Below are 25110 nucleotides of genomic sequence, written 5' to 3'. Positions count from 1 at the left end.
TGCATTAGACACGTGCCAGGATTTTATTTTCCAGTTGCTTTTCACCTGCAGGGAGTGCCTGGCTGTGTGAGCTCCTTGCAGTGCAATCCAAGGCAAGGGGATGAAATTCCCTTCAAAAACACTGAAGGGAAAGTGAGGAAGGAGAGGTACCTTCTGATTTACACCAGCTCTAATCCTGTCCCTTACAGCAGCTCCTCCTGCTTACTTTGGGTTTGTCATTTCCCTTTCCAGCAGAATGGGACTTGAGGCATTTCACTTGTTTCCCATATGGATGGAAAGCTTAGTGTGTGTTTAGTGAGTTCACAGGACTTGGGTGTGAATTAAAGAGCTCCAGTGTGCCATGGTGTAGAAGCTGCAGTAAGAAAAGCCAAAGGAAATGATGTCTCTTATTTATCCATTCCAGAATGCAACTGTGAGTTGTGTTACGATTTTGTCAATAGAGGAGATGCTTGCAGAGATTCCAAATAAATAATGCTCTAACCCCAGAGGCCTTATTGATTTTGTAATAATTTTGAAGATCAGCTGGTCGGTTTCCCCTTTGCTGACAAACTCTTTGCCCCCTGAGGAATTCCTATTGAACGTGTATTAAAGACAGGATGAAATAATTCCAGGGAAATAAAGAGAGAGGGCTTTGTGCATGGACTCTGCTCAGCAAATGGATATTTAACCTCTGACCACTGATGACAGGTCTCCTTTAGCTCTATTAGATCAACAGCAAGCTACTATAATTAAATACAAAAACTTTTTAGAGCCTCACCGAACATGTCCTGGGAATTAAAGCATATGGCAGGGATAGGGAAAAAAGGCTTTCCATATGCTAATGACCCTTGATGTATGAAATAAATTAGATCCATTAGAGTTTATGCTCAATAAAAGAAAGACTTTAAGCACTCCAAAGTTAGTGACTCGAGACCGATTTTGGTTTAGAAATTCAATCTGCCTGCTTATTAATTCTTAGTAGAGCTCTGGAGGAGACAGGGGATGCAAAATCATAATTCTGTGCTTTATCAGAATTTTCAAGTGCCATCACTTTCTTTTCCTTCTTTTTTTTTTTTTTTTATTTTTAATTAAACAATTTTTCATGCTTCCCTTTTTTTGTTCTCCTCATTAATTTGATTTTGTTCCCATTTTTGTTTAATTTCTTTTTAAGGTTTCATTTATCCTATTTCAACTGAACAGAGAACCCAGAATGAATATGGATTTTCTTGTAAGTGTAATGTTTGATTTTATGTTCCTGGCTGATAATTTAATTCTGTTCCTTGGGTCAAGCTTTACTGTTACAGCAGCTCTATGTGAGTAGGCAAAGAGGGGCCTGTTTGGCAGAATAAATGTCATGCTGCTGGCTTGACAGGAGTTGCACCGTTTTGCTGTCAGTGGGTTGACACAGTTTGGTAACTTTTGCATGAGGAAAATGGGAGAAGATGCTGCCTTGGAGGCAGAAACTGGAGAGGATGAAGCCTTTTCTCATGAAAATTTCCGTAGCAAATGGAAGAAATGTGGTAGAGGGGTGACTTTTCTTTGATCTGGAACTCGGGAGATGTGCTTCTTGAAACTGCTGAGGAAAAAAAAAAAACTGTGACATTTCAAGGCAGGTACATTGAAGGTTTGATAGCTAGGAGCTTCCAGAGATTGATCAGTCCCTTTCAACATCTCTCAGCTTTCACCTCTGTGCTGGAGGGCAGCTGGGATTAGAAGGCAGGGGGCAAAAAAAATAAAATTTATTTCAGAGGTTCCATCCTAGCAAAAATGGGCTACTAAAAAAGTCTGATTTAGTCTTGCACTTTCTTTTTTCATTAAGCTGTCTCTAAAACTGGGGTTCATCACTGTATAGAAAAACATCAAATTTTGGTCATATTTTCAGACCTTTTGGGAAAAAATGTCAAGTGGATAACGATGCTAGAGATTAGCCTGGAATTAGTGCTGAAGATGTGGTGTAAGCAGCTAGTAGAAATATCATAGCCATTTTCTCACTAGACAGCTCTAATAAATCTGAGTTCCTTTTTGTTAATTACCACATTATTTCTTGTGCTTGCTATGGCTTTTATCCAAATACAGATGCATTAATGCAAGTGATGAGACTTCGGTGTGTGATTCTCTGCATTAGGAGATTATTTTTTTAAAGGAAAGTGGATAGAAGGGAAAAATAACTTGGCACATTATAGTTCAAAAAAAGCAAACACAAAGGTACATCCTGATATTCCAGGTATTCCATAGAAAAAGGACTTCTTGTGGGTTTGGTTGGTTTTTCCTACTTTCTGAAATTAAAAAATAAGGCTTCTGAAGTTTAAAAACCCACAACAATTTTATTTTTATTATCAAATGAAGCACTGAATACCAATATTATGACACTGTGTCACTAAGACATACTATTTTATTTCATAGGGTGAATTTGTTTCGTTGCTTAGTAGTTCACAGCCTGGTTACTAAAGAGATGAAAGGGAAGAAAGAGAAGGTGTTAGAACACAAGTCAAAGAGAAATCAAATAAAATTTTCCATCAAAAGGGCACAGACCTGTTATATAGCTTTGGAAATGGATTTTAAATTAGCTTCTAAAAACCATAGCAAGTATCTGCAGGAAACAAGAATAACAAGAGCATGTTTTCTTAAAAGGCTGTGTGGAGAGCACATTCCTTCAAGGTTCTTGACCTCTCTCCCTCCAGCTGCTCCTGACTCGGATGATGTTGCTCTCTACGTTGGGATCGTCATCGCCGTCATCGTCTGCTTGGCCGTGTCCCTCATCGTCGCCCTCTTTGTCTATCGCAAGAACCACCGTGACTTTGAGTCAGATATCATCGACTCCTCGGCCCTAAATGGGGGATTTCAGCCTGTGAACATCAAGGCTGCCAGGCAAGGTTAGTTGGCATCTCACTCCGTGTCAACTGAATTCAGGGAGATGCTGTAAGGTTGTGGTCTCTTGGGTTCCGTGAATGATATTTGCTGGGTTCTTGCTGGCACTTCATAAAAGGAGAAAGATTATATACGTTTGTTTCTGGTCGTCAAGTGCCCAAAACCCACGCTGGCACTTCATAAAAGGAGAAAGATTATACCCACTTGTTTCTGGTGGTCAAGTGCCCAAACCCCATGCTAGCATTTTTCAGATGAGCATAAAGCAGAGGAATTTAACTTGTGAAGAGGAGCATGAATATGGGTGAAACATAGAGACATTTATGGAAATAAAAGATACAGATCAAATGTAAAGCAGAGGCAGAAACAATGGAGGCAGGATTCATCATGGGAGTGATGAATAGTAATTTTATCATATATTCTATAATTCTATAATTCTATCATATCTCCCTTCCTTTCATTGTCTTATAGCTTTTTTCCCTGTGCCCTGTCTCCACAGACATAAATAGTAGTTTAAGAAGTACTATACTTTCAATAGACAACATAGAAGCTGTAGAACATAATTTAATAATGATGTTTAATATTTTTTAATCACTGGTAAACAACAGCATGATTATTTCCACACTTTATGGGTCATAATAAAACACTCCAAAGGTAGTCCTGTCTTTTTCAAGTCCCATTTGTTGGCTGAAGAGTTCCTCTTTTTTCCTAATATGTTTGCAAGAAGAATAAATCAGAGTTAAGATGACAAGAGAGCTGTCATGTGGAAGATTAGCAGAAGTGTCATTTTCTTGCTGGAGAGACTTTTAAAACAAATCTCCAAAAACTGTGATGCAGGTATTAATCCTCTAGTGCAAGGAGTCATGGTCACAGTGACTTCATAGGTTTTTTCTGTCTTTTATTTAGGAATGCTGTCTTTAGGCCAATATGATAAATTAGTTAATGGTTCTCACTTAGCATTTAGGGAAGAGCTATTAGCTAATGAAACGAAATGTACTGAGTAAAGAAAACATCTTGCCCTGAAGTTCAGCATGCCAATATATAAGCCCTGGAGAGGTGCATGGAAAAGGATATGAAGGTCAGCCTGCCAGGACTTTGTGTATCTTAACCTTTGGTGTGAAAGGCAAAATGAAAAATGCAGAATGCAGACCCAAATTATTACCCAGAAGAAAGTAATCAGAATAGAGAAGTAATGCAGTTCTTCTCATCTCCAATACAGACCTCCTGGCGGTCCCACCAGACCTCACTTCTGCTGCAGCCATGTACAGGGGTCCTGTTTATGCCTTGCATGACGTCTCTGATAAAATCCCAATGACCAATTCTCCAATCCTGGACCCGCTGCCCAACCTGAAGATCAAGGTTTACAACACCTCTGGTGCAGTCACCCCCCAGGATGACCTCTCTGACTTCTCCTCCAAGCTGTCCCCGCAGATCACCCAGTCTCTGCTGGAGAACGAGGCCCTGAATGTGAAGAACCAGAGCCTGGCACGGCAAACAGACCCATCCTGCACTGCATTTGGGACCTTCAACTCTTTAGGAGGTCACCTAGTAATTCCCAATTCAGGTAAGTGCCTTAAAGAATCAGTTGCTTTGTGGTTTTAGGCAGTTAGCTTGCTTTTTATGCAGGAAAAAACACAAAGGCTCTGTGTTTTCTTTGTTCAGAAAAAAACGTTTTTTCCCCCATTAAGGTCTACCAAGGTACTTCTAATATTCTTTTCCCAAAGTCCTGGACACCTTTTTAATAGAATATTGTAGGGTTCTTAGCAACTTTCTGAGACATGTGAAGCTTCAGGGCTTTGTGAAGTGGGATTCAGCATTCTTGACGTTTTGCTTTCATGCAGCTCTAGAAAAGGACCTCTGAGCCAGAAAGCCTCAATCTTGTCATCACATAAAAAGGACAAATTAATTAAAAACCAAATCAGTTGTTCCAATTCATTGCAGACTGTGTGGTATTGAAGTAGGACAGCAGAATACTCATTTTTTTTTAAGGCTTTTTTTCCTGCACTCGTTGCAATCACATTGAAACAAAGAAAATGCACTTTGAGGCCTTATTTTCCTTGAGAATGTAAAGTGCTTCTCAGTCTTTCTTGTATAGTAAAAGTCTCCCTTCAAGCCACCCAGGCACCAGGAGGCACTATCAAAGCATCCAGGGAGCTCCTGGGCAGCCTTGGAGGAGGTCAGATGGATTTTTTTTAGGAGAGCCATGCTGCTGTTTGGTTCCTAAACAAAGTGATGATATTCAAAGGAGGTTTAACACCTAAATATTTCTGTGGGCTTGGCATGCCATTCAAGAGACTGCCTGCCCTTGTTCTTTGCTGGATCTTCTCTTTCTGGTTGTTGTGAAGAAAGCAAAATACCTAAGTGGCCCAAAGCCTTCCAGAACAAAGCCTCACATTGCCAGGAAGCAGCCAAAAGTGGCTGGTGAGCAGTATCCCTCCTCTCTGAGCTACCATGGAGCAGGAAGCAAAAACAGCCACTAAATTTATGTGCTTGAGTAAAAGCTGAACTACTTAAAGAAATTTGGTGCTGACTCCTGCAAAATTCATGCTATATAATCCTGGATTTCAAATGTCTTTAAGCAGCAGCTAAGGTAAGAATTAATATTCAGGTTTCTTATGCCATGATAGTGCATGTTGTCAGCAAAGCCTATTGGTAATATTTAATTCACATATATTTATATCAATTTGTAAAGGGAAAAAAGTTCATTCATTTCTGTAATCCCTTCTAAAGTATTAAAATAAGCTTTTTAAAATATATCAGTCCCTTCAAAAGTATTAAAATAAGCTTTGTAAAATATATCAATCTGTCTACCACTACTGTGTACTGAGGGTACTGAGGGAACTGGGAGATGTGGTGGCTAACCCCCTGTCTATTATATGCCAAAAGTCATGGCAGACCAGTGAAGTCCCCACTGACTGGAAAAGGGGAAACATAACCCCCATTTTCAAAAAGGGAAAGAAGGAAGGCCCAGGGACCTACAGGCTGGTCAATCTCTCCTCTGTGCCTGGTAACATCATAGAGCAGATCCTCCTGGAGCAGAATAACAATATGAAGAGGTGATTGGGTATAATGAACAGAGTTTTACCAAGGACAAATCATGCCTGACAAACCTTATGGCCTTCTATGAAAAGGTCCCAACATCAACAGACAAGAGAAGAGCAACTAACATCATTTACCTGGACCTGAGCAAAGCCTTTGACACAGTCCCACACGACATCCTAGTCTCCAAGCTGGTAAAAAATGGGTTGAATGGATGTACCACTCATTGGATTAAGAACTGGCTTGATGGCTGCACCCAAAGAGTGGCTGTCCCATCCCTGGAAGTTTTTAAGGCCAGGCTGGACAGGGCTCTGAGCAACCTGATCTGGTGGGAGGTGTCCCTGCCCATGGCTGGGGGGTTGGAACTGGGTGATCTTAAAGGCCCCTCCCAACCCTGAAAATTCTGTTTCTATTCTGTGGGAGGACTCCAACAAAACTGGAAAAACCACATATGCTAAAGACAAGAGACAGGCCCATACAAGGGTTCAATAAAGCCTTTCTTGTGCATATCCATATATATAAATCATCTGCCTGTAGGTTTGTTCTCAGCTATGTGGCAATAACTGTATTAAAATCCTTGCCACTGATTGCCAGCTAACCCACATCTGCAGGGCCAGCTGGCTGAGATGTGCCTAGCAGAGTGAAATATCTGGTTCATATGCTGAGTTTGTTGTGTGATAACAGGACCCTCTGTTCTCTGGGAAGACATTTGTTACATTTCTGATACTGGAGTAATGTAAGAACAGTGTTTGGTAATCAATGGGGCAGCTAACAATCACTGAAAATGGCACAGAGCACACTTGCCCACATTTTTTCAAGCTTGGATACCCAAATTTTTGAACCACTTGACAAAACCAGGCACATTCAAAATACCACAAAGCCCAGTTTTGTCTCCCTGGTAGTCTAATTAGAAGCTGAGTACATTAAGAGACAGGATGCCAGTTGCAGAAGCCATCTTTCAGGAAACAACCAGTTCTTGTTGCTTCCTGGGACAGTGTTCCACTGCTTTTCTTCCCTGATTGAATTAAGAAAGAATTGCCTAGGGAGAGATGTCCCGTTACAGCTGCTGGAAGTCTTAGTCAGAGTTGTTCATTTTTCCATCATTTTAAAAGGTAAGCAGCAGTGTAACCATCTGTCTGCTCTTTAAATAAAATTAAAAGAAAGGGAAGAAAATCCTCCTTATCTGTATTTCAGTGCTGATGCACAAGAGGAATGGGAACAGACCACTAGAGATGCCAGGACTGCAGTAAATACTTCTCCTGAGTTGCAGGAGTCTGTTGGTGAGGTTGGGTGAAAATCTGACATTGCAGCCTTCATCTTCTGCCTCCCCTGTCACTCTTCTTCACAAGCCCATTTGCCTTTTTTTTCTCCATTTTATCTTTTGTGTCTCTTTGGTTCTGCAGGAGTAAGCTTGCTGATCCCAGCGGGGGCCGTTCCACAAGGGAGAGTCTATGAAATGTATCTGACAGTTCACAGGAAGGAGAACATGAGGTAAAAGACTGCCTTTATTTTCTTCTGCATTAATGGAGGGGGGAAATGTACTATTTGAAAGACCTGAGTTAATGTGCTTATGCAAAGCCTCCTGCTTTAAAGCAATTTGCTGACTTGGAGGTAAATATGAGCAAAGTCAAGGAGAAACTTTCCCACAAAACCAGCTCAGACTTTTGCTTTCCTATGCAAGAGTTGCACTCTGCAGCAAGCCCTGAGGCTGGGGGGATGCTGAATCATAGCCAAAAGCAAGGAAAATGTGCCAGCATGAGTTTGGTGTGGCAGAAAAGGTGAGGTAACCTCTTAAGAAAGCCCCCTGCTTGCAAAGAGGAAGGGAGTGGAGGAACAAGGTGCCAAATCACCTCAGCAGAGTGACAGATGCCTGAGCACCATGCTTGGAAAAGCTCCTTTCCTATTATAATGAAGGAAAATTTTTATTGGACCCTTCATGGGCTGGTCCATGCAGAGAAGAGGATAGACTGAAGTTTTTGGTGTCCTTCAAACCTCCTTGCTCTGAGGTAGGAGTAAGCAAGAATTTGTCCTGCTCAGCTCCAGGCACTCCATGGACCAGTGTTGGGATGATACCTGTTGTTCTCACCTGTTATCTGCATGTGTGGCCAATTCATATTTTAGATCTTAACAGAGTGATCTGGCAGCCTTGGCATCAAAAAAAAAAAAAAAGGGTCTGAAAAGGCCAAGAAACCATTTAAAGCAGTTTAGGAAAATTTAATGAAGAGAAAGAGATCTTCATCTGCAGAATGGACTTGTGCACAAAGGCTGGATGGCAATTGTGAATCTAAGCAGTCATTACATGGTACTTTGCTTCTTCCCCCTCCTCATAGCTAGATACATCATTTGGCTCAGCTCCTTAATGGCTTTTATTATGTGCTAAGCCACAGCTGTTTATACATTGAATGATATTGAACACTGTTCTTCAGCTTGGTAGTCTTTCACCCATGCTAAAATAATCTGCTTAAAGAAAAAATAAGTAAGCCCCCCCCTTTTGCATACATTATTCATCACCTGTTCTTTGAAAATATCTAATTGTAGCTACAGAAAAAATATCTCTGTTCATATCTAGTATTGATTGTATTCCTATCACTTTGTCTGTGGTGTAAAGACATTCACAAACACCATTGAAAAAGGGCTTTTCCCTGCAGAAGGAAAAAAAAATTAAAATCCCCTGTTATTCAGCTTGCCTCCAAATCTCCCTTTTTTATAATATCTAATTCTTAAAAAAAATACACACAGTTGTTTTCTTTCTAGCAGGTTACAGAGGGAATCCCTGCTTCCTTATTCATAGAACGAGGGACAATTAATGTCACCTTCTAGTATGATTTATTTTATTCCAGGGTCATAAAACCTTCTCTGCATGCTTTGTGATAGCTCTTACTCAGCAGATCACACAGGGGATAGCAGGATAAGTTTACCTGTATTGGGAAAAGCATCCCTGAAGCTGTGCTTCTGCCAAACTGAGCTACTCCTGCAAAGGTGAACAGAAAGGTGTGAATCCTCACCTGCAATGAAGGTTTTGAGCAGGAGGTAGCAAAGAGAGGGCTGCCTTGGCCATAGGGGCAAGAGGGTTCATCCAGTCATGGTGATAATTCCTTCCTGGGCACAGAGACCCCAGCTGCTTATTTGATTTATAGCAGTTTTTCAGTGCCCACCTCCCCCAGCCCTGCAGCCTCATTACACCAGAAACCAACTACTTCTAGGATGTCTAAAATGGAGCTTGCTGAGTGTCATCTAGATCACTCGGAACCAAATAGGCACTGAAAAGGGCTTAAATGTTGCCTCTCACTCTCTCTGGTTACCTCCTCTCTTCACCCAGATGCCTAGGAGCAGAAAGGGGTGGGGGGTGGCACTCAGCACCAGCTCTAATGGTCTCCTGCTGCAGGACTCTTTCCAGACATTTCACTTTCTGTAGCAGAGCTGCAGCTTGGTGAAAGCTTCTTCCTTCTGACTTCATGGGCCACAGATGTTGCTTCATATAATTGGAGTCATATGGGTGCCATCAGTTAGTGTGCAGTGTAATATTTTTTGAAATTCACTGCTGCAGTCTCACAGTACTCCAGCAGAGAGTGATAGCCCACAGTAAGGACTAGCTGCAGACTTTAGGTTTTGTGGCCAAGCTGGAGCTGGAATGTGTTCAGTAAACCCTCTGAGATTCTGTGTTTATTTTCATGTGTGCTGTGTAAATGCATATGGGTTAAAAAGTCCTGCTGTGTGTAGATGTAGTTTGGAAGGGGACATGTAGGAAACTATAAAATGAGTGTTATTATCAGAAATGAAAGCAGGTTCTTTTTTCTTGATATACAGCCACCACTGGGCTGAGAATGTGGTCCCTGTAGTGCTACCCTACACAGAACCCAGGCAGCAACAGAGAGGCCATCACAGCTCACATTTCTCCAGCAACTTAGGATTTAGCTCACACTTTTTCAGAAATATGAAATTACTTCTGAACAGTCAAGCTGAAATGGAGAATCTGTTACCTTCAGAGTCCTGCAAATTCCCCTTTTTCTTCTTTTGTTTTTCTAATATATTTCCTCAGTTAGAAAACTGTAAAGAGACTTCACAACCTAGTAAAACACTCTTTGTGTTGCCTTCCAGATTAGTTGAGAGCTTTCCAAGATTGTTCTATTTATTCCCTTTTGTATCCATCAAAGCATGTGAGATGAGGGTCTTTAAGGGTCACCCTTAAAGCATTATCCTTCTGTGGGGAATTTGGGTTCTGATGACTTGCAATAAATGCCACTTGGAGGTAGATAACTGTTATCATCCTTGTGGCACAGTGGTTTTTCTCTTTTCCTAACATTCCATTAGGCTGGTTTGCTTGATCAAGCTCATCCTCATTCTGCCTTTCATTCAGAATGGGTTGAATATTGAAGGAGGCTTTGACCCCTGGCTGTCATGAGAGACTCCTGTGGACCTCATGGAAAGGTCCATGTGCTTTATGAAGCAGCTACAGTGGGGAAAAGGGTATCTATGTGTGTAAAATATATGCCTGTCTGTTTGTACACAGTAAATTACAAAATTACAATCTTCTGAGAATATTTTAAAACTATTTACAGGTTTCAGCCATGAAGCTCATTGGCTTTTTCAGTTTGGGGGAGTATTACTGACTTAGAGATTTGCAGAAGGGGTGCCTGCTTGAGCTCTGGTACCACCTATAAAATAAAATAAAGGTGTTGTCATGACCAGCACCTGACAAGAGCCTGTTCCCATGAGCATCTGTGAGAGCCTTATACGACTAAGGATTAAAGATAAACCCCCATCTTTCAAGATATTCTTGACTGCCTTGGGTTAAAATAGAAATTTAGCTGTGAGCTAAATTACTGGAGCTGTGTGCTTCCTTCAGAAATGTCTGGCACTGGACAGTGCTAGACAAGGTCTGGGCTTTTATGGACCACTGGTTTGATCTCATATGGCAGTTCCCATGTTCTGCCATAAACCCCTGCCAAGCTAGCACAGCTTTAGGTGGAGCTACTCTTGCATACACTAATCAGAGGGAAGGACTGCACTAAATATGGCCCAGGGAAGGACATTCCTGTATAATCCATCACACAGGAGGTGGCTCGAATGGGAGTGGATGTTGCTGTGCTCAGGGAATGTGACAACCGTGAAGAAAGAAGCAAGCAGCACCCCTGAGGATCTTGACAGAAGATTCACATAAACATGCAGCTTCCAAATTAGCCACCTTAGAAAAGAGAAGGGTGGGGTGATCCTTGTTAGGATTTTGGCTGGTGGCTTCACACTGTGTGTTAGACTTGATACTGAAGTCATGCAGCTGATTAATGAGATTGATCCAAGGGAAAATGTTGCTTTTTTTCACGAGTAAACTCTTAAGCTTAGTGATGGTAAATAAAAGGAATTGAAATCTTCCACATCTTGTTTCTCCACTTTCCTTCTGCATCACAGATGCATAAACAAATTACTTTCTTCAGAAGACAGTTTCATGAAGTGGCAGTCATTATAACTGAGAAATTAAAAGCAAAAAAAGACCAGAGGATGAGCAAAAGAGGAGGAAACCTTTTCAGATAATTTTCTTCTAAAGTTAGACAGGCAGAAGAACCAGGGTCAGTCAAGAATATTAAGTTTGAAACCTAAGACCCAGCAATCAAAACAGAAGTAAAGTGTCCTACCTATAAGTTTTGGCTAAGCTGTGTAGAAGAATTTTGCCATCTGTTGCTGTAAGTTAACCATTCCTCTGCCCTTGCTCTGTCCTGCACTTTCTGAGATGCTGTGATTGCCTGTAACACTTAAGTACAGTGCCAGGGGGTGCAATGTCAGCAATGAGGACCAGAGATTTCTCTGGTTGGTCTCACATTTGCTGTCTGACAGCCACCTTCATGAATATGGTCTGGCTTATTCCAAGAAGAGTGTTTCAAATGAGTCATCCCATTAGAAAACACAAATTTGATTGTGAAGAGACCAGATATAGTCAACAAAAGTTCATCTGCTCTTAAATAAAAGTTGGCTGTTCTTGATAAGCGGTGCAGGATGGGACAAAGACCTTTCAGTTACTCTTAGTGCCTTTTAATAGTAAATAATAATAAATAAAATAAAATAATATGCAGAAACATCTCTCTCGCATGCAGTGAAGTGATTTGGGAGCATAGTAGCACAACTGAATATGCCAGAGCCATCTAATAAGTAGTCCCAGGACTGCTGCAAGCCTGAAGTGAAGCATATATATGGATAGGGCTTTTTCTTTAGTGTTGGTTTTTGGGACAGGGGGTTTGATAACAGCCTAAAAGTATGTTCTGACCTGCAGTTTTGGGGATGTCTGTTCATAGATCTTTATGCTTTAGAGGAGATAGCTCCTTTGCTTCATATGCTTTGTGTTAGTGCTGGGTTTCTTGCAGTCTGTAATACAGAAATCACAGTACCTGATCACAGCAAGTGGTTCTTCTAGGCCAGGATCCTGGCTTTGATGGTGCTGCATCACCTGCTCCAGGAGAAGGTAGAAAATTGTGCATAATAAATTACTACACAGCAGCCTGTCTTCAGGGGAATTTGCTGTTTACTAATCCCATCAATTAGTGTTGGGTTTATGCCTTGAAGCAGAAAGATTATTATCTCCTGTATAATACATCTTGTCTCCTGCATCTGTTTCTGTTCTCATTAGCTATGCTAAGGCATAATCCTTTTGTTTTAAAAATGGGAATTAGAAGCAGTGAGAAAAAGGAAAATATCTGTCAAGAGGTTTTTGTGCCTTTTTCCTGTCATTTTTCATAGGGTACCTCTCAGTTGGATGTGCCACTCAGTGGTTTAGCCTCATGCCTCTGGGTTTCAGGTGTTTATTTCTGAGATATTTTTGTAGTCCCTAAGCACAGCGCTACCTGCAGTCCCATCAGAGCTGCACAGGGAAGGGAGTATCCCCTTGGTGTGCTCTGACATGCCTTGTCCCATATAGCTCCAGAAATCAGATTTGCTTTTTGCCTCTGTGTCACATTACAGGTTGATTCCTGCTGAGTTGCTCTAAGCTCACCTGGGACATTTTTTTCACTTTTATTGCTTTTTGCTACTAAATAATTACGTTTGGAACTTGTTTTGCTCTGCAAGCCTGTGCTGACAGGATTTTATTTCCTTTTCACATTGTTACCCTTCCTGGATATTTTGCATCATTTTCTGTCTCTCATCATTACTTGCAATGATTCCTTATTTACAGTTATCTGTAAATTTAATGATTGTGTTGCTATTTACATTCCCTTCTGCATCCTGAGGAGGAATCCTATCCTCATAGTAGTGAGGGAGTTGTTTAGCATTTAGTTCAGTGGAGCTGGGGTTTCAGTGACACTGACCCCTGTTTCACTCCAATCAAGAACTTCTCTGCAACTCATATCTCAGTTTATAAAGGCTTAAAGTTGCAGTCCCAGAATTTTTGGATAGCTGATGTGAGTCAGTGTCTGCATGATGTGGGTGATGGAGGAGGCACTGGCACCTCCAGTGTCCCAGGACTTTGTGGTGCTGGACTCAGATGGGTGTCTAGCTGGCAATTCAGGACCCCAAAGTCAACCACCTTTGCATTTTTCTGCTCTTCACTCTTCAGAGTGTATCATAAACACTCAGATCAGGAGCATGCCTATCATCCACTTGGCAATTATTTAGTAAATCTGGAGATAAAAGATGCCATTTATCAACTAAAGGGAAAAAAATTCTAGGATTTTCCATTTTTTTGCATGTCCTTTGTGTGCTTGTACCCAATTCTCATCTGCCTGTGCAGGCTGGAGTGCAACCTGACTTCATATTCTGCATCATTTTTTATACTTGCATTAATCAAATATAAAATGTTGTGGCACAAAATCATGCCTTCCATCAGAGTCCTAAAATTTAACAGCTAACAAACTATTGTCATGGAGCAATGACTAAACTTAATTTTACTGTCAGACAACTTCAAGCTGTATGATTTATCAGTACCATATTATTTTAATGACCTTTTGGCTTTCTTAACTGCATCAGTGCTCAGATTCTTTTCGATTTTAGCTCATTTTTCACCCAAAAGACACTGTATGATTTTTTTTTTTTATGGCAGTCATGATATATTCCTTATTGTATTCTTTTTGACTGCTGCTTTTTTAATTCAGTCCCAAAAACTATGATAATGTATTTTTTTTTCCTTCCTTCTTTCTGGGTCAGTAGTCTTTTAGATGAAGTTAAGTTAACCAGATGATTAAGTCTATAGCTTGTCATATCTGTAGTTTTCCAGATAAATACTGTAATTTTGAAAGATCTGTCTCACAAGACATTATGGTTTTTTTAATTTTTTTTAATTATACTCTAGGAAATTTTCAAATATCTGTTAATGTACAAGGTAGGTGACCATTAAAAAACCCCACTACATGGTGAGTGGTTTTTAAGCTTCTTGTGGCTTTTTAAAAAAAAAAAAAAAAAAAAAAAAACCAACAAAAAAACCAAAACCAAACCAACCAACCAAAAAAAAAACAAACCTCAAAAAAGCCCCAACAAAATGTGAAGTACAGGACTCTGAAAAAGAAGTCACATTTTAGTAAAAAACAGCCCATTGATTTATTCAGTTCAGTCTTGCAAGAGAGTGATCCCTGATCTTAATATGAATTTAAAGCTCCATACAGCTTGCAAGAGGAGCTGGACTTGGTATGCTGTCTGCAAGGGTTTAATTTCTTCTGTGTACTGTTTGTTAGGCTAAAATAACTGACATAATACATGATAGCTGTCCAAATTGTTCCATTTTACATCTTTTTTGAAAGGCAGCTACTGCAGCTGTTTATTTCCAGTCCATGGCTTTTCAGAAACAATTGGGAAGTCATTTAGTAAACTCATCAGTTAATATCCACAGATACGTATAATCTGGGTTTACTGATTTGCATTGATTTAAATTTTTCCCTGCCAGATCTTTTTTTCTTTCTCAAACGTTATAAGAACCTCCCCCAACCTTTGTAGCAACTGCACTTTTCAACAGTGTTTTCATCCCACTTTGAAAAAAAAGATTTCTTGAAAGTTAGTCTTTCATTTTCTTTGAGATGAATGGATCGTTCATGGCCAGGTACAATGGACAAAATTAGGATAGGCAAGTGGACATTGTATTTGCAGTATCATAGAATCATAGAATTGGCTGGGTTGGAAGGGACCTCAGAGATCATCGAGTCCAACCCTTGAACCACCGCTGCAGTTTCCAGCCCATGGCACTGAGTGCCACATCCAGTCTCTTTTTAAAGATCTCCAGGGACGGAGAATCCACTACTTCCCTGGGCAGCCCATTCCAATGTCTGATCACCCTCTCCATAAAGAAATTCTTTCTAATATCCAACCTAAACCTCCCCTGGCACAACTTGAGACCATGCCCTCTTGTCTTGTTGAAAGTCGTTTGGCAAAAGAGACCAAACCCCCCTGGCTCCAACCTCCTTTCAGGGAGTTGTAGAGAGCGATGAGGTCTCCCCTGAGCCTCCTCTTCTCCAGGCTGAACACCCCCAGCTCCATCAGCCTCTCCTCATAGGATCTGTGCTCAAGTCCCTTCACCAGCCTGGTTGCCCTCCTTTGGACCTGCTCCAGAACCTCGATATCCTTCCTGAACTGAGGGGCCCAGAACTGGACACAGTAGCCATAAGAGGTGCAATAAAATTAATATCAAAACAGCTTCTGACCTGATTTGGCCTCCTTGAAAACACTAAGATCCAGATAGTTGGGTTTGTTCTTCCTTTTGGGAAGGGCAAAGACTTGCAGAAATAAACAGTATTTAATGTGGACTCAACTAATTCCACTAAGACCAGTACAGCTGTAAGTACAAGTACTTGTAAATGCCACAAGGGATTGAAGCCTAAGCCAGAGCAGGAGATGGAAGTCCTGTGGGCAGATCTGGAGTTAAAACACAGATCACACTGAATGCTTTTAATCTCCTGCTTGCTGGTTTCTGGATCATGAATTTGTCCTCTGTATTATTTAGGGAGGCAGCTGATGAGGCACATTCAGCTGTGCTTGTCATACACCAGATGTCAGGATAGTTAAAGTCACTCATGCTTCCTCTGGTTTTAAGCTCTTCAGCAGTTGGTCAGGGATTGCACACAGATGCATGCATACACAGACTTGTTTAAAAACTACAATGCATGCAATATATCCTATATATTTATATTATTTCCTGTATCACCTCTTCCTAGTGACTGACAGCAAGCATGCTAGGCAGCACCCAGTATATTTAACTGCACACCTCCAAGTTATCACTGGAAATCTCAGGTCTTGTGAATGTGTTTTGCCCTCTGCACTATTCCTTACCATCTCTTCACCCTTTTTCACCTGCCACCAGTGGCACCTGCTCCCTGCAAGCACATTTGCAAAAAACTTTATAGTAGATCTGGAGCATCAGTCAGCTTAGTGCTGGCTCTGAACCCAAACTGCACATCTCAGCTGTGCTGTACTCCACTTCTGAGGTTTCAGAGGTGCTCGTTGGTTCATTCTCTTCCCTTGTTATTCAGTTTCCTCCACCAGACAGTAAATAATTCTCACACTTGGTGCTTAAAAGAACCACTGCTCATTTCTCTGTGCTGCTAAACAACCACCATATGCAGCAGTGACTGCGCTTCAGCAGTGGGTGAACTGAAGTCTCTGTGTATGGTCTGCAAGGATCCTTAAGACTGGGGGGTTGCTCATACAATAATTAATAATTTAGCATAATTTAAGTATATATGTATATAAGTATAATTAAGTATGATGTATATAACATATATAATAATGTATATAATATAATATATATAATATAAATATAATTAAGTATAATTTAGTGCCCCCTAAACCTGCATATTGACAAATTAATGGTATTTGATGAAAAAGACATTTGGGGATTTAGAAAAAAATAAACCAAGCACCCGAAATCCAACCCACCCATTCTTTGCTTGCAGAATCTCTTTATTTTAGGAGGACTTTTTATTTTTATAGACCTGAATGTATCTTTTTTTTTTTTTGCTTTTTCCAGCTCACTTAACAAATCCATCTTTTTCTCCTGTTGTCAGGCCACCTGTAGAAGACAGCCAAACCCTGCTGACACCAGTGGTGAGCTGTGGCCCTCCTGGAGCACTGCTGACCCGGCCTGTGATTTTAACCATGCACCACTGTGCAGAACCAAACACAGAGGACTGGCAGATCCAGTTGAAGCACCAGGCTGCCCAGGGACTGTGGGAGGTGAGGCTCCAGAGGTCCAGCTTGTGTGCTGACTACGTGCAGGTGTCTCTATAAATCCCTCAAATGCCTTTCCAAACCAGGATGCCTGTATTTTGGGGGGTTTGTTGGAGGTGCATGGCTGCTGCAGGCAGACAGGAGTGCACCAGGTGTCTAAGCTGCCCAGTGTCCATACAGAAGCAGTTTGGTGCCTCCCAATTCTGGCTGTTTTCCATGAGATAGCCCTCACTGCAGGATTTTGACACTTGAGCTTCTGGTGGTGACAGGATATTATGCCAAAGACATGGAGAGAGAAGGAAGAGAAAAGGTAAAAAATCCCACAACACCTGATAATAATTTGTAATTCAGTCCTAGGAAGAAGAAAATTGGGTTTTATGGAGTAGTTTGAAGTTTCCTAGTTTATATCCTGATTTTAAGAAAGTGAAAAGAATGCTGCAAACGAGCTCCTGCTTCAGCATCAAGACATTGGCCAGCTTAACAAATGTTAACAAATGAGTGTACTTTTCTTCTCTTTTTCCCTCTTAATTTTTTGGTAGGTGATCACTTTGACTCCGTTAATGTGGCTGGGATCTAACTCTGCATCCTGTTAACTCAGGAGCTGCCCAAGCATTGCTGGGCACTGCAGGCTTGGTGGGAGCCCAGGCTGGTTTCTTGCCAGTGCTGCAGCAGGAAGATGCCAGGGTGGCAGAAGGATCTTCCACTGTAACTGGAGCATAAAGTGATGCTTTCAGCAAGGCTGGGCTGTCCTGGCAGAGCTTTAGTCTCCAGCTCTGTACTCCTAGGTACCTGCTGCCACCAGTTTGGTCTTGTGTAATTAATTTGGCAAGGACACCTTCCCCTGCTGGTAGGAGAAGGGCAGGGTGGCTTTTGAAGGCAGTTGGGCTGACAGCAGCAAGAGTGCTGTGTCCAGCACTGCCTTCTAAAGTCCCTTGCTCTTGTCCCCTGCCTGTAGCACTGAGGCTTTTCCTCAGGGTCTGCGGCAAACACAAGTCCGTCGCGCCAACTCATCTACACCCCACTGGCCTGACTATTGGCACTGCACATATGTTCCTTATTTGTGTTGCTGGCACCTCTTCATTTCTTCCCCCATCTTCCTCCTGCCCTTGGCAGAGAGGTGGTTCCACCAGCCATGCACACACCAATGCCAGAGCAGCCTCCACAGCAGCCGCGGGGTCCCTGGGCCGTGGTGCTGCCATCCTCTTCCTCTGCTCAGTTTTGCAGAATCACAGCCTCATGGAGGCTGGAAAGGACCTCTGAGATCATCAAGTCCAGCCCATGACCTAATACCACCATATTGGCTATATCATGGCACTAAGTGCCACCTCTAGTCTCTTCTTAAACACTTTCAGGGATGGTGACTCCAGCACTTCCCTGGGGACTCCACTCCAGTCTCTAATTTCAGAGCAGCTTCTCAGAGCTAGACCTCACGTAATGCACGCACCTATACATACACACATGCACACACACATCCTGCAGCATCTTTCTGGGGGCCAGCACCATCTGCCAGAGCCAGTTGCTGGGGTGGCTGTAGGTGGGGTGCCCTCAGTGCTGCCCTTGCAGCACTTTGCCTTTCAGGATTGTACCACCCCTGTGTTACATTTGCCTTTCCTGAGACAAGGCAGCCCCAGCTTAATGCTCAATATCATTTGAGGCCATGCTACTCAGCTGCCAGGTGTGGGTGTTGTGCTGCAGGTGAGTTGTGCTGAGCATCACGTGGCACATGGTGGCTTTGCAAGAGGCAGCCCTCACCCACTGCTGCCTTGTTGCATCTGCTCTCTCAAAGCCATTCAAAGCCCCTTTTCTTGCATGCAGGATATTACACACAGGGCTGAATGGAGAAATCAGCTGGGAAGCTGTTCTCCTTTATACACAGGGTGGAGAGGTCATCTGCATTCCAGCTGCATGTATTTTTTTTCTTCACCTTGCAGTCTTGTCATGGAGGATTATTCCAATGAAGCAGCAGGTGATATTCCATGTAGATGTGGCATTCACACATTTGTAGAGGTTACCTCCCTTCCTTAAGTTTTTATAACTCTTTATTGTCATGCTGAGGGAGTGAAGGGGAGTTACTTCTTCAACGTGCCTCTGACTGCTGCTGTTAAGTCATGGTCACCAAACTGTTAGTTCTGCAGCGTGTTTTTCAATAATTTATTGGTGATATTGTCATTATTTGCTACTGCAGAGAGCAGGGGAAAGAGTTACAACTCTTAGGGGACTGGAGATAGGAGGAGGTTTCTGCCACCATCATCACTGCCATAATTCCCTCCCCATGCCTATGCAGGAGAAAAGCCAGAAGCAGAAATCTTAAATCTTGCTTAATATAAGGTGGAATTTGTGCAAGGACTTTGTGCATCACCCATGCTAGAAAAGGGGGCATTGCTGTCCCAAAAGAGAGTAGTTCTGAGGCATTGGGACCTCTAACTTGGTCTCTTTCTCCCTTAGGATGTGGTGGTGGTCGGGGAGGAAAACTTCACCACTCCGTGCTATATCCAGCTGGATCCAGAGGCCTGCCACATCCTGACAGAAACCCTCAGCACGTATGCCTTGGTGGGACAGTCAGTCACCAAAGCAGCAGCCAAACGTCTCAAACTGGCAATTTTTGGACCCCTGTCCTGCTCTTCACTGGAGTACAGCATCCGGGTCTACTGCCTCGATGACACACAGGATGCCCTTAAGGTGGTTATTCCTCTTGCACTTGCTTTCTCTCTCCAGCTTTCACAAGACAGGACCCTCTGCTCTATATATTCCTGTTCCCTGGGTTATTTTTCTGATAAGAAAAGCCTGAAAATGAGCTGCTGTTTTACAGTTCAACCCCCATACACTATAAATTGTCTTTTGCATAGGGATCTCACGCTATTTTCCATCCACCCATCTTTTTTCCTTTGTTTACCTGTATCATATCCTTAATCCTAAGATTTTTGCATTATTGAAAGGCCATAAGGTACACGGGGCTTCATTTATTATTCATATATCTTTAATGCTAAGTGCCAGCTCCCCAGAGATGAGCAAACATAAATGCTTCTTTGTAAATAGTTGATAATTATAAAAGAAGCTTCTGGGCTGTTAATCACTGCCTACTTTCATACTGCTTTCTTCCACCTCTTCATGGGAAGCTTTTTTGTGTCAGGAATTTGCAACTAAAAATAAAACAAAGCTCTTCCTGTCTCTAACTATATAACTTTAACTGTGTAATTCAGACATGCACACAAACACACTCTACATACAGATGAGCAGGTAGATAATTATACTTGATATTTCTCTTTATAAATACCTGTATTTATAAAGGTGGTATTATGCTAGGTGCATTAAGGTTATGAAAGGTGTTGGGTTTGTTTTTTTTTTTCTTTAATCATACCCAGTGCAACTTCCAAATGCTTCTTTGCATCTTCAAGGCTTAACTCTAACCAGAGTAATCCTGGTGCTGTATATGCTTTTGTTTCCTCAGCTCTGTGTGGGAATTATCAGGATTCAAACCCCCATGCCCTGGCTGGGAGCCATTTGTGCTTTTCAGAGCAGTGATTTCCATCACTGCAAATTGCATACTCTGTTTTCCTCCCCAGTACTATCCCATATCAAGGCCTGCCTGCCTAGTCCTTCACTATCTGTAAGAAAGGCTGAATAAAGTATATCTGTATAGTATCTGTAAGAAAGGCAGTTAAGTATAAAGGTTGAAGCAGGCATATTATCACTTCAGTATGGCTTTGTCTGGACAGGGTCTGGGAACTTCACCCCTGTTAATGCTTTGGTGTTACCAGGATTTTAGTGTTTTCCCCACTCTGATTCTGTTTTTCCTCTTTTAAAAAAGGGGTAAGGATCTTTTGTAGTGATCAAGCTTTATCAGTGCTGATGGTTTTATGTCTGTGCTGCATAATACTATTTTCCATGGGCTGAGGAAATAATAAGTGACATGGAAGTGCCTTGGACAGACAGCTAATGCAGTCAGAGCTGAAGCAATCCAATTAGGTATTACTCAGGAGCTATTGGTTTGTTTCTAATAGACTGTGGGGAGTGTTGTGAGGTAAAGTTAATCTGATTTGGTGCAGCAGCAGGCAGGATCAGGAGAAGTGCTGAGCAAAATGGAGCAACATCTTTCACATGAGAAGCTGCAGCCAGCATTTGAGAGGGGAGCAAGCCAGACCTTGGGCTTCTGCTGCAGGTAGACCATGAAGCAAGCTTCTGATTTCATGAAGAAGAGTGATGAAAGTTGTGGCCACTGTCCCACTCATACCTATTGCTTTGCATTTGAATTTTGGTCTCTTTTGACACATCTACTCCAAGACTCCAACCCGTGGGGTTCAAGACCCAGCTAGCTGGTGGTTTACAGGAGAACAAGCATATCTACTCACTAGCCACAAACTCTTAGGAATTTATCTGCCTCTCTCTGGAAATGAAAGGTCTGGGGAAGGAGAAGGTTTAAGAAAAATGAACTAATCAACTAGCTGTAGATTAGAGGGGTTGAGCATGGACCAGTGTTTAGGAACCAGTGTGTACAAAGCAGCCCTGTGAAATGACATTGTGTGGTGTCAAACAATGACTGTTCAGAAAGGAAAGAGGTTGGGGTGTTTGCCACATGCTTTCACAACACCTGCATCTGCAGTAGCCCTGGCTGTGCCAGGAGGAGCTTCTTGGCACTGCCATATTGCCATAGGGAAGGCATTCACCAGGCAATTACTTCTGGCTGTGCAGGACAAGGCATGCAGATGGGGCTGGGCCAGCAGGTCCCGAGGTTAAAAGTAATTTGGAGAGGGTGAAAAAGTTGTAGGCAGCAAGTAAGACACCAGCTGCACCATCTCTGTGTCTTGGGGCTGGCTGCCCCAGGCAAGTCACAGCAAGGGGAAGGAAAAGCAGCATGAGATGTTCCCATGTTGGGATGTCTGAGGTTTGGAAGAGCCTCTGTAAAAGAGGATGTTTTTCTCTTAATAGCCAGCTGAATGCATTCTGTTATTATTTACAACTAGGAATGAGTGTGCCATATGCTGAATATGTCCTAACAGCCACCAAAGGAAGACAAGCAGTATAAAACACAGGGCTGTTATTTATCCAGCAGGTTTTTCCTCTCATTGTGCAGTGTAAGCGCTTGTTGCCGAGCTGCAGGGGGAAGTGCAATGATTTGTCATCAGTAAGGACTCAGTTACTGTGGGAGAGGCTTGGCCAGGCTTCTGAGGGCTGGGGAGCAGTGGGCTCAGTGCTGATGATACATGCAGCACCCTCTGCCCCACAGGGTCCTGAGCCATCCAGGTGGGATGCTCACAAAGACACTCTTTGGGAAAGTGGAAGGGTAGCAACAACCTTGAGCACTGGCCTCTATTTTAAGGCTGACTTTTGCTCTTGAAGGAGGATGCCCAAGCTAGTATTCTATAAAAAATATCAATAAGAGAACTGTAAAGGAATCCAGCTGCTTTATGCTCATCCATTTATTCATGTGTGGCTTTGACACTGAGGTACTTGAGCTGCACGTGGCACTGGCTGAGCAGCCTTGCACACTGGGGCTGAGGGAATGATTTCAGGCTGTACCAGGGTGGCCTCCTCCAACCTGCCCCATGCTGTGCAGTAACTGTCCTCCAAAAGAAAGGAGAAAAAGGCAGAACAGGCATGTGGTTTTCTCTTGGTTATTTAATGCATGTATTTCCTTCACGAAAAAGAAATGCAGCACACTAATCACTGTTGCTTGTTTCTGCCCCATTAATGAGGAAAAATGCAATGCATTAGATGGCTCCTTAGAAGGGAGTAAGTCCTAGCTTGTAGCAGTGGTGAGTGGCAACAGAGAGGGTTACTGGGGCCACCTTTGCACAGACCAAGCAACAAGCAGTTCAGGTTTCAGCTCAGGAGGGCACAGAGGCACCACCCAGTGGGATAAGCAATGCTTTAAATAAAATGCTGTGTATCTAAAGCCAGGTCTGAAGGGCTGTGAGAGACACGGCTCTGATTGAATTCTGAATTAATTAGCCTAATGGCATTGGAGAAGCATGATATCCTCCAGCTGGAGCATGGAGAGGTTCTAAGGTGAAAAAGGGCAGTTAGCAATTAGGGTCTATTGAAACCAGACACCCAGATCTGGTGGGTGGGATGCTGCAGCATCACACTGCAAGGTTTCCCCCTCAGTGGCTCCCAGGGACAGCACTGCACAGGCAGAACCATCATTCAGTCCTGGTGCCCCATGTGCCTTAGAGGTGGCATCTGCAATTAGCTCTTGTAGTGCTCTGAGTCATCTGCTGGCTCTTCCAGGGTGGTAATTTGGACATAATGAAGATTTATAGTAATCAGATAATTAGTATTGATCGCTCTTTAGATATCTTGATGAGGTAATTAGGAGGCACTGGAAAGAAGCTGAAACTAGTTCATTGACACAACCTTAATCTAAAAGATTTCCTGATTTTGTTTCTTTTCCTCTAATGGCTGATAAACAAACATCATTTTAGCTTCAAGATCTGCCAGGTGCTGGGCTCACCACAGACAGAGTCTTTTCTTTTTCACTAACTAAGTCCTAAAAGTGATCAAGAGTAGCTTGTGTTGCACTCAGCTGACACGGAGACTCCTTTAGTTGGCCTGTGGTAGCCTCCTGGTTTCACATGCCTGCAAACTCTTTGAGTGCTCACTTCATACATGATTTGCTTTGGCCACGTGAGACTGGTTGGTTGATTTGCTCTTGTAATTAAATATGACTGTTTGGCTGTGTTGGTTGCTAATGAGGCTCATGTGGGTGCCTTTGTACTTGCTTCTTCATGTGGAGTATGATTAGGTTGCTTGTAGGCAATGGTCCACTGCAGGCTCATTAGTTACAGGCACATAATTTGTGTTTAGCTGCAGAAAATGTCCAGACTCTTGGCTTATTAGCTTCTAATTACAAGATCAATATTTAAGTAACTCCAAAAAACCTGTGTATTAATATATACAAAATGCTCCATCACAGCATCTTGCTCTTGTTTGATACCATCCCTCTTGATGGTTAGTCTCAGAGTAGGAATCTCTTATCTCCACTATCACACTGGAGCAGTTTGCCAGGAGGCCAGAGGATGAAGGACCAGCAGTATGCACAGATCCCATGTCAGCAGGACCTATGCAAAGAAGATCTTCCAAAAAAGCAAAATAGTAAAGCTACCATTAAATATCCAGTTGGGTGTGGGATAGGGAAGACTGCTATTTTTCATATTCAAACAGATATGGATATACAAACCCTCTGTGGTCAATATAATTGCACACAACTAAGCTTTATTATAGAGCATGTCAGATAACAGTGTATCTTCCAAGGGAGACATGGGCTGGGCTGCTGCTGTGTTATACCCAAATTCACCAGTGCAATCCAGGTTCACAGTGAAACACAGCCCTGCATTATTTTTTTTCTTTCTGCATTACTCACATTATGCTATCTACAGCAGTCAGTCTTGAGGAACCAGAAGACCAGTGTGCTGTCTGGGTGAAAACTGACTGCTTTCTTCTTCTTGTCACAATACTGCAGGAGGTTCTCCAGCTTGAGAGGCAGGTGGGGGGGCAGCTTTTGGAGGAACCCAAAGCTTTGCATTTTAAGGGAAGCACCCACAACCTCCGCCTCTCCATCCACGACATTGCCCACTCTCTCTGGAAGAGCAAACTTCTGGCAAAATACCAGGTGAGCTTCACAAACCATTCATCTTAGATCTTAACAGTGAAACTTCAAGAAATACAGTGACACGCAGTGGTGTTTAACTCACACCAGCTGCCAGAAGGCAATGCAGTGGACATTTTTTTTTTTTTTTTGCTGAACCATTTGCAATGGCAGTGTTAAGGAACCCACTGTCTCTGATCTTATAGCATTGATGCCCTGATCCTTTTTGTCTCCCTAACTATACCTCTTTTTTTTATTATTTTTTTCCTTTCTTCCTGCAGGAGATTCCCTTTTACCACATTTGGAGTGGATGCCAGAGGAACCTGCACTGCACCTTCACGCTGGAAAGGTTCAGCCTGAATACCCTGGAGCTGGTGTGCAAACTCTGTGTGCGTCAGGTCGAAGGAGAAGGACAGATCTTCCAGCTCAACTGCTCCATCTCAGAGGTAAGTAACATCTGTATACTCCTCTATCCAACTGCAGGAAAGTGGGAGGGCTAAGGAGTTGTA

General features: G+C 42.4%; 1 protein-coding gene across 2 annotated transcripts in view; it reads left to right on the top strand.

The window, feature by feature from the left end:
• Positions 1 to 25110, top strand: part of UNC5C (unc-5 netrin receptor C) — a 245051-nt gene that overhangs the window by 217507 nt on the left and 2434 nt on the right. Inside the window, exons 8-15 of one of the 2 annotated variants that reach the window (XM_030449670.1) lie at positions 1151 to 1207; positions 2661 to 2852; positions 4064 to 4408; positions 7287 to 7374; positions 16854 to 17022; positions 19462 to 19695; positions 24476 to 24625; positions 24883 to 25047. In XM_030449670.1, coding sequence (XP_030305530.1) covers positions 1151 to 1207; positions 2661 to 2852; positions 4064 to 4408; positions 7287 to 7374; positions 16854 to 17022; positions 19462 to 19695; positions 24476 to 24625; positions 24883 to 25047 — 1400 coding nt within the window. The remainder of the gene's footprint in view (positions 1 to 1150; positions 1208 to 2660; positions 2853 to 4063; positions 4409 to 7286; positions 7375 to 16853; positions 17023 to 19461; positions 19696 to 24475; positions 24626 to 24882; positions 25048 to 25110) is intronic. The other variant, XM_008499602.2, reaches the window with a different exon arrangement.

This window comes from Calypte anna, chromosome 4A (assembly GCF_003957555.1).
Source record: "Calypte anna isolate BGI_N300 chromosome 4A, bCalAnn1_v1.p, whole genome shotgun sequence".
NCBI classification, from domain to species: domain Eukaryota; kingdom Metazoa; phylum Chordata; class Aves; order Apodiformes; family Trochilidae; genus Calypte; species Calypte anna.
The sequence above is the reverse complement of the archived record's forward strand: the minus strand, read 5'-3'. Positions and strand labels throughout refer to the sequence as shown.